This window comes from Phalacrocorax carbo, chromosome 1 (genome assembly GCF_963921805.1).
Source record: "Phalacrocorax carbo chromosome 1, bPhaCar2.1, whole genome shotgun sequence".
NCBI classification, from domain to species: Eukaryota; Metazoa; Chordata; class Aves; order Suliformes; family Phalacrocoracidae; genus Phalacrocorax; species Phalacrocorax carbo.
This window is the reverse complement of record NC_087513.1, coordinates 125,155,309-125,176,395: the sequence shown is the minus strand read 5'-3', so window position 1 is coordinate 125,176,395 and position 21,087 is coordinate 125,155,309. Positions and strand designations below refer to the sequence as shown.

The following is a 21,087-nucleotide window of genomic DNA, read 5'->3' as shown; positions in this document are numbered from 1 at the left end:
CAGGGTGTTGTCTTCGAGGTTTATGCTTTTATTTATGTTATTACTAGGAGAGTGCAGAAAGCTGAGATAGTACCATTAAATTTGATTCCTAACAGGCATCAAATTCATCTACCAATAATGACATTATAATGTCATTGAAAACCATGAAAAGCACCAGAGTTATAAATTATCTGACTACCTACAGTGTAAAGCATTTCATTACCAGACTTCTTGCTTGAAAAGATGCAATGTCCCAAATCAATGTCTTGCAGTATGTGCAGAATCCAGTGTTAATAAATATATTATTCCTATGAATAAAACAAGCACTACACATCATGAATCGCAAGTCTTTCAAAATGCTGCTTCAACTTGCTCAGTTCTTCTTGTCAATTCTGATGCCACCATGTTGGAGGAAAATAGCCCAGGTATATTTAAGGTAGCCTATTCATATGTGACAAATCAATAAAGAGCTAAGCCTGCTACTCTATAGTAAAAAAAAAAAAGTTAATACATTTTGACACACCGCTGCTCTCACAAGGCTGTATAAAGTTATGTAATAGTGTGTACAGTTCTCCAAAGAGGCAAGAATGACCCTGAGAACTTCACATCTTTTTATTTTACAAATTGATCACTATCACTTCATAATATGGGAATTTAAGATAATACTATGCCCAGACAATAACTTATCTTTGTCACTGCAATATGAGCGAATGAAGGTTTAACTAAGTAATTACAAATATTAACTAAACAGTAAGTATATATTGTGCAAGCTCTTGTTAAGAGTTCAAGTTCAGATCCCCTCCTGTTTTAAAAGCATTCAAAAATAAAATATGTTTAATGATCTGGACAGTGTTTGCCAATATGAGAGTACGTGGGTTAGTGTGCAGGGCGGGGGCATGTTTGCATGAAAATCATCCTTACAGGAAGGATGTAATGTATCTTGATTTACATCTTACAGCTTTTCAGTTTTTCACAGTTCTTTGGCAGGAGAATTTCTGTAATGTGGTATTCCTGCAAAGCCTCTACTGTGCCAGATTCTAAATGGCATAAATAAGACACAAAAGCCAAGGTTGTCTGCCTTTTAAACTGCCTAATACATTGCAGTCACTGCAACCTCTGTAGACTCATCTTTTAGCACCGTACAATGCATTACACTCTTGACAAAGTTGAAATCCCTTCCCCTCATTTACAGCTACACATTAGGATTTCTCATGTCATCTGTCATAATTTTTAACTTAAATTTTTCTTCAAAGGTAGTATGACTTTGAACCCAAAAAGAAATGTAGGTTAAATCTCAGAGGTGCAATAATTGATGAAGGTAAAATGTAACAATGCCTAATCTGTTGTAGCGAGCGTGACTGTTAACACACATCTATGAACAGAAATATTAGGCCTACAGCAGTAAGAAGCATTCTTTTCTTACTACTAATACATTGTACCATTCTGTTTCAAAGAGAGGTATAATATGAAAAGCTAGTGTACCTCTGAAGAAATTGATTTTCACTGTGTTCTCTGCTGATTAACAATAAGTGGAAGCTAACTTTTTACAAAGATTTATTGCTTATTTCAAACAATGTCTCCTTCTTCAATCCATTTTGATGCAGATATTGGCCTGCTGGTGGGGATGCATCTTACAAATAAAGAAAATTGCAGATAAATAATTCCTTGCAATGCTTACACAGTCATATTTTTGCTAACATTAGACTTTGTGGAGGCTCTTCTCTTTCAAAGGAGAGATGGTATGTGTGCAAGCCTCACATCCAAGACATACAAAAAGAAAGGGTCAGATTCAAAGGTGCCTGTAATGGCAGACATACTATTACATGAATGTCCCATATTTGCAACAGGGTAGAGATATGGAATGAGAGAAGGGTTTGTGTAAACCTCATCTGTTGTCACATCAGGACTACATTTGGTGAAGCACTTACCTTATTTGCAATGTTCCTAAAATAGCATGATATCCAAGCTATTTATTCTTACCAGGAGTGACTTGAACTTCTTCTTGGATGTTGGCTGGCTTATTTGTATTGACCACAGCAGAATTTCTTGCAGCAGGCATAGCGTTTGCACCAGGAACTACCCCAGTCAGCAGCACTTCTACTCTTCTTTCTACTCTCTGCCTGGCTCGACAACGTACCACAGCTACAGAAAAGCAAGAACCCATTATTTGCAGAGTGTCAGCACCTTGATTTTAACAAAACAATTAAACATAGAAGTTAGATGTGTTTAGGGAGTGACAGAATTCCAATAAGGACCAAGACAAACAAAAGCTTTTACCCATTCCACAGTTTCCATTGTTCTGTTTAGGTGAAGTAGTAGGAAATATTGCTAAGCAAATGAAAATCTGTTCCTACGGTTAGTTCACAACAGCACTTGCAAATTTCTCCCTTTTTTGTGATTGTGAAATATATCCTCATTTTAGTTCATTTGCAAAGAGAAATTATGGTATAGTTTGACATATGCCAATGAGAAAGGAAGACTGAAAGGAAAACAAAGAAATATAAGAATTTAAAGGTTAAATGAAAAAATATTAAATTACTGTTTGAGTACTCTTCCAGCTTTTACACAACCATGCCAGAATAAAAAGCATTCTGACACAAGTTTCTCTTTGAAGCATGACAGAGCTTTTTTCAATTCAGTAAGTGACTTTAATTTACTGCTTCTAAAATATGCCTTTTTTCATTTCAAGGTAGTTGGGTTTTAGCTTATACATTAGAGTTTATAAAGTTTACTTCAATAGTTATTGTTTATGGTTTTTTCAGTAATTATTGGCACAGAAAGAGGAGAAAATTAGATGCAAGAACTGAAAGACAAGTATGTTTTCCCAAAGAAGACACTTAGAATTTTCTAGAGTCATGAAAATCAATATGAAAAAGAAGAGCTGATTACATACTTCTCTGTTTCAAGGTCTAAATATTATCTTCATCAGAATTCTAGCCAATGATTCTTTAAAAATTAACTCTGAACTTAACATCAAGATTTAATCATAAATAATTTAGAACCATATCTTGGTAAGTAATTATGTAAAGTGTTTTAAAAAAGATCAGCGAAACCCTTACTTCTATACCATGTTTATTTAGCTTCAACTTTCAGTTCTGGAACTTGATTCACTATCATTATTTTGGAAAACAGAGAATTGTACATCAAGTTCAAGTAATTTCCTTTAAAAAAAAACCCAAACACCTTTTTTTTTTCCCTTGGTCTTTTAATTTTAACTGGGTTTAAGTAATTTCTATAATTCTTTTCTAAGCATTTCAATGAGGAACAGTTACTGAAATAGTGAAAAACACCTTTTTTTTTAAGATGCATGGTCTTATATTTAAGAATAAATTACACTGTCTTTATTACTCCAGCTTACCAAGTACTTCAAATTACTGTGTGCACATATTGACTCTGCAACACTTTCTATTACTCAGCTCATCTTACTACCAGAAATTATTCTACATTTTCTTTTTCCTAAATGGTTAAGTAATATTTATGGATAAAAATCAGGCCCCTGTGGGATTTGACTGGACAAGTCCCTGAGCAACCTGATCTAATTAGACCTGGCTTTGAGCAGGAGTTTGGATTAGATGACCTCCGGTTGTCCCTTCCAATCTAAATTATTGTATGCTGCTTTGACCCTTCAAGAATTATAAAAAAATATTCTGGAGAATTCTCCACTTGTAGTCACTTTTATAAGATAGCCAAATAGTAATCTACTTAACATGTACTACATGGGTTGTGACCACTGACCATTTGAATTGGTCTCATGAGATACTAAGCCAAGTGGCTTCTAGAAGTTTAAGTATATTAAGATGCAAATAAGAATGACACAAAAGATGAATTGCCTAATACACTAGCAAAGCAGCTTTGGTTTTTGACATAACAGCTTGTAGCCTCCAGGCAATTTTAATAAATGTCTGCATTAAATTACAATACTATTTCGATCATTAGTAAAAACAATGATTTTAAACCAAAGCAGGTGTCTTGTAAATTACCTGTTTTGGATTCATATCTTACAAAGTCCATTTATAACTGAAACCCATAGGCTTTCAGAATCAAGGCTGGAATGGAGTCTGTTTCATAAATACACTTACAAGCTGGTATCTTAGTTTTCCAGGTCATTTTTTAATGAAAGATCTAGTACTTCCTTAGAAAAAAAAATTAGCCCAACATGACACGGTGATGGCCAAAAGAGACACATATTCAAAATCAATGCAATGCTGCTTGTAGGCATTACAAACATTCATGGAACATAAAATAATGGATAACACAGTTATAAATATTCTACAGTTTAGTTCTGATGTTTTAAAGAAGAATTTTGGAATTTAACATTAGTAAAGATTTGACATTACTTAAGTTTCCGATCATGTACAGAAGTGATGTCACTTAGGCAATTTCTGAATGCTAACAGTTTTAATTCATAACTTCTATACCTAATGAAAACAACAGCCCAATAAAAGGGAGATTTACCTCAAAGTCTGCTAGTGAATTACATAAAAGCTTTAAATAACTCAACAAACATTCACATCAATATACGTAGTTTACATGATAATAATACTCGTTAAAAATGTCATTTTGGGCAACAGTTGGTTGCATGATAATATTCTGTTTCGTTCCTTAACGTATTAAAGTGGAAATTAAGGAGATGAAAGGTCTAATTTATACCACATCATTGGTATTTGTCTGCAGGTAGAGGGACTTTAAGCAAATTAAATTAATAACAGTAAAAATATCTATATCTATAGTTTTCCAGAAGTTCTTCCTGTACTTTAGTCTGCTTAGTGTAGAAAGGTATTATATTCACTCATCAAAAGACAAGGTGATAAGACAAGTTGGTGTAAAATTATCCCTCATCTACACCTTGAGCTGTAGTTTCATCACGGTTAGAAATTTAAAAAGCTTGTTCCCGATTTCTGTTTCACAATTCTGGGATTATACCACACTTTTAGAAAATAGGTGCATCATATCTATAAACATTTACTCTGCCAAAAGTAAGCAACAACTAAAACCCAATGAATGTCAGTCAGCATTTAATGCAAGCTTACTTCTCAGGAGCAAGTGGAAAACTTACTGCTATTCACACTACTCTGTATTCTGTTTTTTATTACAGAGTGAAATTCAAGGCTGAGAGAAACGGTGGACATCTCCTCCAATATCTTGTACCCTGTAAACTCTCCGGAAGGGTGTTCTGGGTGAAAGTAGAAATCTACCCTTGTGTCAGTCTTTCATTTGATTTACCTTCAGTTGTCTAACTCAGCATTAACTGGGATGTTGAAGGGCACAAGCCTCCAGGTTTTCAATTGCTCCTGGCACCTTTTATCCACAATGAGAACTAAATAATAGATCTAGATTTGCTTTGTAGGTTGGGAAAGAAGATTTTCTTTTTAATATGTGATTTTATCTTTTATTAAGATTTGGCAAAGTACTACTGCAAATTCTCGTGACCAAGCAGGTGAGAACACAAATAACTATTTAATTTTCTTAAATATATTTTTTGAGGTTTTTTCAATCATTACCTACCTGGAACTAATTTCTGCTGTGGTGCTTCAGGTATTCCATGAACTGGATAGATCCACAGTATTCCCTGAATTCCCCCATTCTCTGCTATGGTAACACTGCTTGGAAAATAAGTGAAAAGTATCATTGTGATAGACTGCTGAGAATATTTTTTTCCAAAGTAATTAAGACTTAAGAGTTGTTGGAGAGGTGAGACTCCATTTTATTGTATGCTGGTATGCTAATTATATCTAAGAAAGATATGAAATAAAATCCAACCAAATCAGAACACCAATAATTTACATTCACTTGGTTTAGTGTCTTCAAATAGCATTCTGTCAGGATATGAGAACATTTGGCCTGATCTGCTCTCTCTTATGTCATGTCTACACTGAAACAAAGTTTATGTAATTCATGCATTACATAAGTGTATCCGCAGGAGAATCATTATTAGCCCAAATATATTGAAAAATTAGAGGCATATAAGAGGTTTCATTTGCTCAATATCCATAATTGCAGTGGCAGTGAGTACTTCACATTTTCTTTATTTAAAGTTGGAAAATGTGGGTATTGAAAGAGATAAAAAATTGTACCCTAAATCTGCGTACTTTGCAGGGTACAATAAAAGCCTATGTTGCATACCCATTGCCCTCAAAATCAGACACTTGATTGCCCTTGGGAGCTACGGACAAATATCCAAAGGGGAAAATGATGATAGGATCGAGTATCCTCAACTACTTTTTCTTTTTCTATTAGAATAAATTACCTCTTTAAGTCTTTCTTTAACTCAGCAGAATCCTCGTAAGGCCAATTTTCACCATTTTCCCTCATTACATGAATTACCACCACAGCCTTATATGTTTTCATTGTATCTGGCATGAATAACACTGGGATGTCCAATTTTTCTTTTGGACATAATTGGGTTCCTGTAAGATAAAACAGATCATTATGCTATTTTGAAAGTTTTTAAAAATATTTGTATCATTTTACTCATATAATTCCTTTTTTCTTTTTGATACACTATTTAACATTTTATCTTAGTGTACCGTTCTCCCTGTGATAACAAATTTCATCTTACCCTGCTCTTGCTACAGCCAAATCTCATCTTCTAGTAGCATTTATGGCCTGGCTTCCTGTAATAAGGTATTTTCTGATTCAATGTCCTTAATAAATGAGTTCACATAAAGTGTTATTTTAGATTTCTACTTATTGATAAAACTTCGAAATGAGACCCAGGGAGACTCTGAAGGCTCAAAACAAGTATGATTAAGTGAACATCCCACATTTAATATTCAAAGATCATGTGTAATATCTGTAAGCCAATCCCTGACTGAATCTGCTCAAGTTAGTATGCATGGGACAAGCAGCTCTCTCCCTGTGATTGCTTCTGCTGATAACCACGGGCTGCTATGTGCTCAAAAATGTCAGCAGGGAAAGTTTATCTTGTGCTCCATATGTTCACCTTCCAACAACCTAGGTGGCTTGAGGGTGAAGACCTTAATGCTGAGAGCTGTAGCAGAGTGGGTGATAAGAAAACTCTAATGCAGTCTTGGGAAGGACAAAATATAAGAAAGAGGTGGATGCATGGAAGTTTGCAAATGAAAACAGTCATGTAGAGAGACAGAGTAAAATGACTGCAGACAGGAATGGCCAGAAGCAAAAAACCTCACGTAAGTCATAGCAGGATGGGAGAGAAGGATTTAAAAGAAAGCGCTCCAAAACACAGAGCAAAAGGCAGGACTCCTTATCTGTACCAATCCTCTGCTAGCATTTAATTATAAAGTCTACTGGGCATTGCAACTTTTATTGCTACCTCACAATCTGTTGTTGCTATCATTTATTCCTTCAACACAAACAGCAAGCCTAAATAAAGATATCCAAAGTAGTTTGGGTAGATTAACAGCATATTTAAATTAATAAATTGCCCTGTCCAAACTAATTACCTTTATGAAGAATTATCTGGTGCTGTGTTATGTAGGTACTTCCTAGAGTATATAACCACAGCAAAGCTGATGTGGTTCTGTAGCTGTAAAGCTTTTAGCTAGAAACACTCCTAAATTAAAGTAAACTAACCAAATTAAGATTGGAAAATCAATCTTAAAATAGGAAGTTTGGGATTATTTAAAGACAAATCACTTCCTCTGCAGGATTTCTGCCTCTTTCAGTAACAGTGCCTCAAGACCTCAAATACAGACCACTGCCTCACATTATTACGGATTCTACACACAGTAGGGAATTCTTACCTAAGTATATCTGAGTTTCTGTATGCAAGAGGTTTACCATGTAGTAGTTATGGAAATTAACCAACTGCTTTGCACTATAATTGCTTAATTTTTGTGTATTTGTAGAAGTCCATCATGGCATGAGCAATTTGTCTTCGAAATAATTACTTGAAAAGTCTTGTATCTTGAAATAGCTTGAAAATATCCTCATTAAAAATCCATTAAAAATGCTAATATCTAGATTTAAAAAATAAGTTTTTTTTCTTTTTTCTTTTAATAAAGATTTAAGATTTTTCTCTAGATCTTAATCTTCTTATTTGATGCATTATCTATCCAGTACTTACCCAAGATTTAAAAGATACAGAACATATATATACATATTGTTGGCAATAATGTTGTCAAAGGGTTTTTTGAAAACCTTTAATAATTAGCAATTAATTTTTTTAATCCAGTACCTGAAATAACTAAGCTGACCACACACATTGTTGCCATATTTCTGAAAACATCTGAAATGGGATCCATCCCACTGGAACAGAAGTCAGCAACAGCACTGATGCACTATTCTCCCTCTGTGAGAGAAGAGGCTGCTCTCTACCATGATTGGCCCGCTTTGGGCCTACTATGGTGTAGCTAAGGCAGAGGCCAGTAATATCTTTAAATTAGAAGTGTATTCTTCAGGATATATTTGCAATTAGATTGCCTTGATTCCAAATACATGCATAACAAAATAGTGTAATGCACAACAGCATGTAAGCACTCTGTAATACCATTATGGCACATCCAAACACTATGTATAGGCATTTAAATTAAATTTGTGAGCAATGGGACTACCAATCAGGCAAAGACATATGAAGGTGCATGCTGGAGGTATCCAAGTAACAGAAGTTGAAAGATGAGGCACAGAGCAAACAGTAGGGACTGCAAATAGGCAGAACATCGTGCTGAACACACAAGAGGGATGATTAGCAAAAGCAAACCCAAAATAAACAGTACAGGGATCTGCTGAGATTGCCCTTTGGAGATGGAGGGGACAAGAAGCATAAAGCACTGGCAGTAACCAAAGAAAGATGGAGGAGAAAGCCGACAAGAGCATTTCAGTTCCAAATGCTCTCTTCAGAGTTGTTCTCTCTCAAGTCTAATCACTTTCACCTCCATGATGAAGAAATATCAGGGACCCAAACCATCACTGCTAACTATATGGCATGAACTTCATGGCATTTATACTTAATTGTATACTTATTGCTAATTTAGGATATGATTGTTAAGGAATAACTTTTATATATGTAGTACTAGTGATTAACTGTGTAAGAATTATTCATTGGCATGAAGATTATTGTTAATAGATGTAAGGTTTCGTTTTAAAGTTTAAAAAATGGCCTAATTTGTCAGTCCTCTAAACGTTTACATCACAGAGATCTCTAATTCCTTAACAGTATTTTTAGATATGTATATATATAACAGCATACACACTACATGTTCTGTGTACATACATAGAGATCGTACAGTTATATAGTTATAGGCACAGAGACACACGCGTGTCTTCAATTGCAACACTGGGCAAGTCTATTTGTGGTTTGTAGCCATTTTCTTCTTCATTATTTTTCTTTCTTTTGTCATAGGATCACAGAATCACAGAATGGTTTGGGTTGGAAGGGACCTTTAGAGGTCACCTAGTCAAACCCCTCTGCAGTGAGCAGGGACATCTTCAACTAGATTGCTCAGGTTGCTCAGGGCCCCGTCCAACCTGATCCTGAATGCTATCCTTCTAGGTCCTTGTGGCTGGCTGCTCGTCAAGTTGCTTGAAGGCTGACGGACAGAGGACCTTCCCCTTTTCCTCAGAAGTAGAAGAGCAGCTTCAGCTCCCCACAAACCACTTTGTGTTCTTTAAAAACACTCCCCCCACCTCTTCTCATACGTGTAGGAAAACATCAGCCCAGCTCTTTCATCAGTACACCTACTGACATAGCAGACAATAATATATATGTGGGCAATTTTAGTATAAATCAGCATGACTGATCAAGTTGCTCCTATTTATCTGTGGTCCTCATGTATTCTGCTGGGAATAACAAGAATGTATTCCTTCTCCATGCCCTCTACAGTGATATACAGCAAATAACAAATTGCTGCTACGTCAGTATCTTACTGATTTCAAAATATCCAAGTAGCTGTTCAAGCTAATTTTTGATATCTAGTGTTTTACCAGAATAATATACTCTGGATGATTTGCAACTTTAAAACACCACCACCAACAACAAAAACCCAAACAGAAAATAAACAAACAAACAAATCAATCTTTTCAGTTATAATTTAGAATAGTGTTTCACTAATTTCATTTTCAACTCTTTTAACATGACAAATAGAACAGAGTGCGGACTAACACCTAGTTACAGTATATATGCATTGCATATACTGCTTGAACTGTAGCTTAATTATGCCTGTTACAGTACATAGTGCCTTGATTTTTAAAACAAATTTTAATATGGAACCTATATGATAGTATTCTGGGTCATTCTGGCAGAAAATTGGTTATTAAAGATCATGAAAAGACAAATTTTATAATATCACTGTTGAAACAGAATGTGTTCACAATTTTAATAAAAAAATCTTCTTAGCACAAGCTGTTCATAATGACAGTAATTTTTATATCACTGGGCTTGCCTGCAGCTGTCAACTAACCAACTGATCATTAACTGCTAGTACAGATTTATTTCCTTATGATTTTGCCTAGTTAATAAGATAGATGAAATAGGCCTAATTGCAAAAACCACACATTGCTTCATGCTTCTCTTCTCCCCTTCCCATTTATAGAATGTAGGCCAGCAGCTGCTGGAACAAGACAATAGTATCTATATGGACAACTTTAATACAAATCAGTATTACTGATGAAGTTGCTCCTATTTGCCTGTGGACCTCAAGTACTCTGCTAGGGATACCAAGAACTAATCCCAGTGACTGATCCCTTATTTCCTTCTAAGTGTTTATACTGCAATGAGTATCCACAAATTCTTAATAAGAAATCCATAGCAAGGCTCTTTTCAGAATAAAGCTGCATCACATTTGGTAGAAAGCTTTGGGCCAGATTTTGATAACATCCTACTTCTATTTCACTGTCCTATAGGCCATTAGGAAACACTGATAGCAGAATAAGCTCAGCTGACCCTCTAAAAGGCTGAAGCCATCTGATTCAAACCAAGGGCTCCAATTAGATGCAACTGCCTTACAGATAACCATGTGGAGATCTGTGGTCTCCCTCATTCATTTTTTAGGTAACCTGTTTTTAAGCCTTGCCTCGCATCCAAAGGCCAGTGGAGAGCACTGATTCTGTAAAAGGTTCCTTGGGCACTGCATCCTTTGACATCTGAGCCTAGAACTCAAAGCTGAATTAGATAATTAAATCAAAATTAGTATATTTCAAGTTCCCTGCTTCACTTCTACGGGGCACTGTGCTGTGGCTGAGTTCTGTGTAATGTCATTGTCAGCCCTAGAAAGCATGGCACTGTGAGATCTAAAATTAATTAAAGTAATGAAGCAGTGGATCCCCATAGCTGGGATTTTGTTTGGAAGCTATACAGATGGGTATAAATGCATTTGTTGCCTCTACGGTAACTTAGGAAAATGTTTAAGAGCAAGCATCCCAAGCAGTGCCACACTGACAAAACTGTGATGGCAATGAGCAAAATTTCCTGCAATATCTTTGAAAAGAATCATTATCCTCTTATCTAACCTTATCTTAAAGCCATGCATTTTTTATATTAGAAAGGTACTTTGATGGCAGATTTTCTAGGTGTTGAAAGGACTATCTCCCTGATGCATTTTTATTCAGCCTGTAGCATCTCAGAGTGCCTCCAGGATTGTACCCAGACGAACAGCACTCAGTTTGGATTCCTCTAACTGAAAAAGAGAGATGAGGCAGAGCTCATTATATCTTGTTAAAGTCTAATGGGGAAACATTTAAGAGTGGGAACTTTTGGTTTCTTTTTTCTTTCTTGATAGTTTCTCCATTAAAATTATTAGTATAGAATAATTTTAGTTAAAACCACAGACAGCCCTGCTAAAATTAGCACTAGCCATATAAATGTCAACCCAGTAAAATCAGAACTGTTTTCTACCATTATCCTTAGAATCTGGAAAGGGCAACCTCCAAAAAATATTCACAGACAGCAGCTGCTGCTGGGGAAGGATTGCTAATACTTTCTCAAGGAACACATACAGAAAAGGAGGACTGATATCAGGCAGTAAAGACAGAGACGTTGCCAGCACCCCAGTAAGTATCTGAAATACATAATAAAAGTTAGGCCTAGGTAGTAATTTATTTTCATCTGCTAGAAGATAAAAGCCTGGCTCACACATCAAGACAAAGATTTTTTTATAGCAGCTCTTCCAAAGTGGTTCAGTGCTAAATTCCAAGAGTTTAATAAAGAACAGACAGCATTTCTGCCTCAGCTGTTATTAAGGGAGGGTTCATTTTTGCTTGCATCTTTTTCTTTTTTTTTTGTTTTTTATTTTTTTCTAGTGCTTCCAGTGAGGCTGCTGGGATTTTTTGTTACCTTTCAGTAAAACACGATCACAATCCTTTGTTACAGGTTCTAATTAATAAACTGTGAGAATGCAGCAGTCTGTGTTAGTTTTGCTACATCAGTTTTATAAGTCAGTTTCAATGAGTAAATAAGAATAGAATTTTCTGGATTGACAGCCATCACAGAACACCCAACAGCCTCCATCTATGGAGATACTAGAAACTTGACTGGATGTGGCCCTGGACAACCCTGCTTGAGCAAAGGAGGGGTTGGATGGACAAGATGATCTCAAGAGATTCCTTACCACCTAAACGGTTCTGTGATTCTGCAGTTCTGTGATCATGATAGTTTACTATGCTTTGTCTTGTTTCTGCTTTTAGGAATATATAAAACACATTCTTGTTTGCTAAGCCAGATGCAGATACTTATCTCAGTGAATTGCAGGTGATATGAAGAACAGTGCACCTCCTACAAAGGGAAAGGAAGAAGGCATAACAAGAGATCACCCTGGCTTAACAATTAGCTTTTGGCTGAGCTGGACAGAGTGCTAGATAATCTCATCTAGGCTCCCTTTTCCATGCAAGGTTGGACTAGATGATCTTTCGAGGTCCTTTCCAACCTGAGCTGTTCTATGGTTCTGTGGTGTTTATACAAAAAAGTGTTCCAAGATGAATGACTTACATCCTAAGATGAATGTTTGAAGGGCACATGTATTACTAAAATGTCAGTTAGTGATGTGTCTTGAACCATATATTGATGAAGTTCTGAACTTTTTTTTTTATATCGGAAATCAACCAGGAAGATAATGGGTTGTTCAGTCTTTCATGTCCTCTCAGACATGAAGACCAAAACCCATAAATGAAGTATAACTTGATCTAAGTTATGGTTTCTCAAGGCATATATGTTATGTTACAAGTCCTATTTTAATCTTTTCTGGGACAAAGAAAATAGAATGTAGTGTGCTTCTCATTAGTTCAACTTATATACAGTAAAGTAAGTAAAAGAGCTAATACCATAAGGATGCAAAATGCTAAAGGTTAAATTAACCTCATCCTGGGTTTTAATGTTTACATTACCATTTTCCTTCCCTCAGTACAGTTTATTTAGGTTGGTGGAATGCAAGAGAAATTCCTTTCACAGATGGCCCACAATGATTGTGTTTCTAGGAGGACTCTCTGCTTCCTGAATTATGGATTCTTGAACCAAGAGTTAGAGTTGTCCCTTCCCGTACCTCTGAAAACTTCACAAAATCACAGAGTGGTTGAAGTTGGAAGGGACCTCTGGCAGACATGTGGTCCAACCTTCCTGCTCAAGCAGGGTCACCTAGAACTGGTTGCCAAGGACTGTGCCTAAGAAGGCCTTTGTTTATCTCCAAGGATGGAGACCCCACAACTACTCTGGGCAACCTGTTCTGGTGCTCGGTCACCCTCATGTTAAAAAATGTATTGCCTTATGCTCAGATGGAAGTTCCTGTCTTTCCTGTCACTGGGCACCACTGAAAAGAGCCTGGCTCTGTCCTTTTTGCGTGCTCCCTTCAGGTATTTATATACATTAATAAGATCCCCCCTGAGTTGTTGAATTTCTTAGTTGAATAAGTTAAGTCATGAATATGCAGCTCAGATGCTAATAAACAATTTCCCAAATGACTGATTAAGACTTGAGAAGTTGCTCTAAGAAATAAATGGCACAAATAAAGGAATGAATGTTTGAGTCTTTAACTGAAAGGCTTTACATCGTCACTATCATAAGCACACAATAAAATGCATTAGACACAACATGTTCGTAAGATTTGTTTGCCATTTTATGAATCCTGTGTTAATACAATTTTGTATACTTCTGGCAGGGTCTTTCTGGCTTATTTCATTAAGAGATTTAATTTAGAAGAATTTCTTTCTGGTACAAAACACTGGATACAAGTTAAACAATTGCTATTTAGATTAAAATAAATGGATTGAGAACAGGGCCAAGTAATTAAATATGTTGTTTTATTTAATGCAATTTATTTTGTTTTTAAATGACGCATGTCTAGGCGAAGCATAAACTTTCCTTTTCATTTAGAAAGTTATCCCTCTCTAACTAATAGCCTATAGTGCAGCTGCAGGCAAAACTAAAAGCATTATTTTGACAGAAATGCCTATTGCATTTATTTATTGTTGAAGTGCAGTAACAACTAAGCTTACAAGGGTTAAGCACACACTGAGGGAAAAAATGTTTCTAAGTACAGTAATTCACTTCTCTGGTGATAACCAAAACAAGAAAAATCACACTAAAGATCTTTAAATCTGAGAAAACTTTCAAAAATACATGTAACAGAGATCATGAAGATCACACTCTACTATTGAGGATAAACAGACAATAATTTTTTTTAATGCCCAATATAAGATTATTGCTTATTATATTTCAGAACAATGTCCATCACTTCCATAAAACATCTGATTATCAAATTTGGTGTAAGAATGTTCTGCAGTAATACAAAAATTACATAACCTCTCAATCTGGTTTATCACAGAACATCCCTCTTATCTCAGAAACTCTGGTACCTGCAACTTTGATGTTGGGGAGGTGTTACAGACCTGTTAAATCTAAAAAAAAATAATTGCCTGACATTCATATACATGCCACATTCAATTATATTTTCTATCTCTGCTGTTATCTTATGTATTTGTCTTGACAGCATTGAATATCTTTGCAATTTCCCTTCAGAGGTGCTGTGATGATGGCCTTTGGGTTCACATTACAGAAATCCAGTCATCCAGCACATTAGGAAAGACACAACTGAATGGTAGGAGACGAGAACAGTAAGAAAGCAACGTTGAACACCATTACAGAGCAACTCATAAGGCACACATCAGGGAAGGAAAAATCATTGTAAAGCCAGTGAATAGTGAGCAATAGGACTGGAAAAACAAACAAAACACCTGAGGGACCAGAAAAAGGGTAACGGGCATAGACAGTAACTTGCAAAATGATGCTATGGCAAAGAGAAGAATGAGTGGAGGGGGCCAGGCTGCATTATATGGAAGTCATTTGGGAAAGGGAATGCCAAATAGATAAGAGTAAGGAGTGAAGAAGAAAAATCAGGAATGAGAGTAGTAAAAGTTTTCTAATTATCCTATGGTCCAACACTTTTTCCAAAACGTTATGGTGGACTGGCAGTTTCTTTTGCTTTTCCCTTCCAAATCTCTTTTTTTCCTTCCAATAATCTGATAGACAGTAGGTCTATCCCATCTTCCTTTGACCATTTTATACATTTGAAAATTGTTTATCATCCTTATTTCCCTCATTACAACTTTATGTTGATAAAATTTTGTGAGATCATCCAGGCATCCAAATCTAAAGGGCTGCAGCACAATAATGCCCTAGATCCAAAGTCACAGAAAGCAAGAGGCATAGTCAAAAGAAAAAATACAAAACCTCTTCTACATCAGCACTGTAAAAGATGTATTAATACACCTTTTCTCCGAATTATCCTATTTGTGACACATTAAAAAATAGGCAAGTAAAAACTCATTAGATCAATTACATTAGATCAATTTCTTAACTAAATTTTCATTTTATAGGATCATAGAATGATAGAATTATTAAGTTTGGAAAAGACCTCTAGGATCATCAAGTCCAACCATCAACCCAACACCACCAGGCCTCCTAAACCATGTCCCGAGTCCCACGTCAACACGTTTTTTGAACACCTCCAGGGATGGGGACTCCACCACCTCTCTGGGCAGCCTCTTCCAATGCCTGACCACTCTTTCAGTACAGAAATTTTTCCTAATATCTAATCTAAATGTCCTCTGATGCAGCTTGAGACCATTTCCTCTCATCCTGTTGCTAGTTACTTGGGAGAAGAGACCAACTCCCACCTCGCTACAGCCTCCTTTCAGGTAGTTGTAGAGAACTATAAGGTCTCCCCTCATCCTCCTCTTCTCCAGGCTAAACAACCCCAGCTCCCTCAACGTCTCCTCTTAAGACTTGCTCTCCAGACCCTTCACCAGATTCATTGCCCTTCTCTGGACACACTCCCAAAGATTTTATTTCTGCACATATTTAAATAGAATTCTGATATTCTCAAAACAGAATAATTGATAAATAATGATAGAGAAGAAAGACCAGGAAAACAGTGTGAATGGAGAGGGATTGCTGAGGTGAGTAGAGGGATAGATAGCCATATTTTTTAGAAATGTGATCTTACATGTTCTGCCCTGCTGTGGTAATGGGAAAATATGGCCCACTCAACCTGTCTCCCCCTCTACTACAGTGAGCTATATTGTGTTCTGTATATAACGAAACAGTCTACCAGCACTTAATAACCTGCCTAAAATCTTAACAAAAACTAGAAAATAACCACACAAATATTTTGAAATGTTGAAAAACAATAGTTTGAAAATGCAAGAGCCACACAAGAAACATCATATGCTTTGTAAACAAGTGTAATTTTCTTTTTAGTGCCCAGCCACAAAAAACCCCACCAAACTTTATCCTTCCTTTTGTAAAGAAAGTTCATGTTACTCTAAGATAAAGTACTAGCAAATAAATTAAGACTGTGACAACTTCCCCTTTTCTTAATCTTTTTCTAGACCCAAACACACACAAAAATGTCTTGAGTCCATGGCTGAAAGGAAACTGTAATTGCTTCAGTTCAGGCGTAATTGAATTTTTGACATATGTCAAATATCTGATTATTTTTGACAGATATATTTTTACTTTCATTTTAAACTTTTCTTGGATATATGTATCTCTTAGTCCGATCTCTGAAAGCACATTCAAGTTCTGAAGCTATGGCAGATTTTAATCAAAATCTGCAAAGTCTTGTGAAATCGGTAATGACACTGGTGCTGTTACATCCTTCTACCTTTTATAACAACCAAAAATTGTACTGCTTGTTACAAGTTTTCAGGAGACGTATAACACTTCATACAGCAGACAGTAATGGGTAACACACACACACACACACACACACACACACACACACACACACGTCTCCAACTGACTCTTGTAAGTGAATGGGATAGAATGATTACTCAGCGCTTCTGCCTTTTCCAAACTTGTTTCCTTGACAGTTTATAAACTTCTGAAACTGCCAGTCAGCTGTCAGGCACATATGTATATATACTTCCCGAGTTATGCATTTTCATAGTCTTAATATCTATACTCTTCATCATTTGAGGTTTACAGGTTTCTGTGGTAAGGTGGAATTGAGCTCTGCACTGTTTATTTTTGTTTCTTAGTAGTCAAGAAAATAGACAAAGTTGTTAAGAAGAGCCCCTCTTGAAAAATAGCTTTTGCCCATTAATTTGACTTGGGTCGTAAAACAGGAATTCTGTCAATGACAAAACCCAGAATATGTGTATATACCTACATGAATTCCATAGCTAAATAACTCCTGTAGTAGGAATATTGTTTCTACTGGAGGGAACACTTCTGTAGCCCAGTAAATATGGTTTCTTTCCATTACTATTAAAAGACTTTTTTAGTGGTCTTACAAGACAGGGCCTAAGGATTCGATTGACATTTGTCTTGGCATAAGTTGATTTTAGCTTCTTTTATTTATGATAGTAATTGTTTAGCAGTCAGGTTTGGTTTAGGCTATTTTGAGTTTATAGAGATATGAGTAAACATCCGTGCAGGCTGAATTATCTATGATATTAGAATAAAAAATGGTTTACAAGAGTGTCAACACAGGATGGTGCCATACGTCCAAAACTATAAACACAAATTACAATAGACACTACAGGAATGCAATCTTGTTAAACCAGTTTGGATAAAGCAGAGAATAGAAAACTGAATAACTGAGCACCAATAAAAGAACGTTCACTTATGCAGACTGTGTTAAGATAATGCATGAAAATAAATCCAGCCAGACCCCAAAACTGTTGAGGAACAAACACTTTACTAGCCCTCCAAGCAAAGAAGTTGGGGCACTGACAGCTCTCCGACATCCCCATCCAACCTCTGCTTCTAGAGACAACTGATGCAGTCAAGCTTAAGACCCAGAGGAAGACCAGAAGGATGAGCATTATACCAGAAAAAAAGGGCAGATAATAGGAAAGTTTTGAGACCTCTATCACCCTCAAGTTCCTTCTCTCTATAGAAGTTTTGTTTCACAATTTTGAGTAGTTTCTTTCTCTCAGACAGTGAAAGAAACATTTCAAAACCTTTGTTCTACTGTGTTATATATGCCACACATATAAAGTAATATCAGCTGCAAAACAGTTCTGTTTGCTTATTTGCTTTTAGATGTATCATGGACTTTCCATGGAAACAGCATATAATGCATGAACAACAACAGAAATAGATAACTTAGTACTTAAACCAAGCAGTCTTTTCTTCCTAATGCTAGCTATGGGTTCAAGATGTTTCTTGTGGCATAATGTAAGTGAAAAAGAAACAATAAAAATCATGCACTCTGAAAAGAAGGTTTCAGGACCCAGTTTATAAAACTGTATGTAGGAAAAGAAAATCCCTTAGAGAAGACAAAGAACCTTCATTTCTTTTACATTTATTAGCAAATCATTTTGATTACTTACTTGGTCCAGGAGAAAATCAAGTCAAATAATGGCCTAGATGTCATTGCTGTTGGATTTTATTATAGTTTTAGGAGTGAGCACTGATTTAACTGCAGCCCCATACAGAGGCCAGCAATCATATGTCCAGGATGACAATTTAAAGAGCACATCTTATGTTCTGACTGTGATCATTGTCATGCAAAACCTGCTCCAGAGATTATCAAGACTACCACAGAACAGTAATTTGTTGCTATAGGAAATAAAGAAATAACCATCAGAAATATCCTCTGGCAAGAAAATATGTTGAGCTGTCAAGAGCCTTTCTACTTCAGAGATGTTTTGGATTTTTATGGCCAAACTGGTAATTCACACTGACTTGTTCTTTTTTTAACAAGTAATGCTTTCTGACAGAACCCGTACATACTATATTTGCCTTAGGTCCATAGGCCTCAAACTCCAAAATAATTTACTTTTCAAACTCTGAAAATTCTCATATCTACACAATATAATCTGTTATTGTCAATGTGGTCTCACATACAATTTATGTACATCTCTGCTACTTAGTCATTATACCATGTAAGGACACATCAGTTTAGATATATGTTTAGAAATATTTTAACCCTACTGCAAAGATCTGGGATATATTGGAGCAGTTAATGTGAGACAAAGCTACTCACCTGTCAGAGTCAGGTATAGATACAGCTCATATTTAAATTTTATTAAAACGTCATTGAAGTCTCATAATATTTTATCCCCTGAATTCCTTTGGTCAATATGAAATTTATTACAATTCTCCTGCTTTTCTGAGGAGTAGCTGAAATGTGGCATAAGTTTCCAGCCATAAATGCAATTAACAGTTCTTGGTTCAGGATTGTATGCTTCCTGTTGTATGAACAAGGTTAAAATCAACTCTGTAGTCCTATTTTAGAGCAAATTATAGTCAGTATCCCAAAAATCTAATAAATATATGAATTGGTAGCCTCTTAAATTCAGAGAGGAATATAAAGGATATGCTTGAGGACCTCCAGTAAAAGAAGAAAAGGACAAAATTATTAGAAGCAGACATGTAGGAAAGCAACTGGACTGGAAAGACTTGCTATGGTAGGAGAAAAAAAAATCAAATAAAGTCTCCCAGTGGAGAGAGAGAAGATGCCACTAAGAGTAGGAATTATTATTAAGATATTGTGGTAGGGATCAAGGACCCAAATTACTTGACAGTGTCAGAATGATTCTGGATCATACTGACACAGAAGACAGGCTTTGGCTGACTCAATGGTAAATGGGAGCAGCAGTGTTTCTGAACAGAGATGGCTGCTGCAGATCCTGTACATCTGTGTGAATCCAGAACCAGAAATCATACGTAATCCACAACTCAGGAGGCAAGATGACTACCAACATCAACATTTTTATATTAAATACAAAACAAATTCCTACAATTTAGCTTTTACTTATTTTTGCACAAACTGCTCATTTTTATTTCTTAGTAAGAAACAAATTCTTTTCCTTTTGATTCAGGAAGGAAGAAAATATCATCATTATTGATTTTTTTTTTTTAATTTAGTTAAAATACAGTAGTGGATAGAACTACATCAAAACATTACCTTTCTGAAATAGGAGGAAGACATGTTAGGTCAGTTACTGTATCTTTCACTGAAAATAACTTGTGGTAAGGAAACTGCAAATAAAAACTTTCATGGAAGTGACTTAATCAATTAGGATACCCATTTTAAAGCTGACAAAAGAAGAAGCAGCCAGCCTTCAACTCTAAGGCATTTTCCTTTTCTATATGGTTGAGAACAGTCTCTAAAGCAGCTCATGGCATAAGTGATTTTCAATCAAATATTGAACAAAAGTAGGGACAAAAGCTTTTCTCAAGAGCTGCTTGTCACAGGTGTCAACAGAAGAAAAGATGAAGGAAAAAATGCTCATGTATGACAGGGAACAGATCTTCACAAACTATCATTTGATATGAACTTATAGTTAACAAAATGAAAAAGGTTTATTTGCTGATATATGGCAGCAAAGAGTTGGAGAAAAGGTTAGAAAAGAGTTAAAAAAAATAAGTAGTATTTTTCCCTACAATTTAGAGCTTTTTATGAGGGAATATATTACACAGAATCACAGAATCCCAGGTTGGAAGGGACCTCAGGGATTGTCTAGTCCAACCTTTCTAGGAAGAGCGCAGTCTAGTCAAGATGGCCCAGCACCCTGTCCGGATGACTCTTGAAGGTGTCCAACATGGCCGAGTCAACAACTTCCCTGGCGAGATTATTCCAACGGGTGACTGTCCTCACTGTGAAAAATTTCCCTCTCGTGTCCAATCGGAATCTCCCCAAGAGCAACTTGTGTCCATTCCCCCTTGTCCTCTCCTTGTGACTCCGTGTA

The 21,087-nt window shown here is 36.0% G+C and overlaps 1 protein-coding gene across 1 annotated transcript in view; it reads right to left on the bottom strand.

Moving 5' to 3' along the window:
* CFAP47 (cilia and flagella associated protein 47) overlaps positions 1–21,087 on the bottom strand; it is a 346,829-nt gene that overhangs the window by 33,241 nt on the left and 292,501 nt on the right. Inside the window, 3 exon segments of the mRNA XM_064473493.1 lie at positions 1,960–2,121; positions 5,485–5,579; positions 6,227–6,386. Coding sequence (XP_064329563.1) covers positions 1,960–2,121; positions 5,485–5,579; positions 6,227–6,386 — 417 coding nt within the window.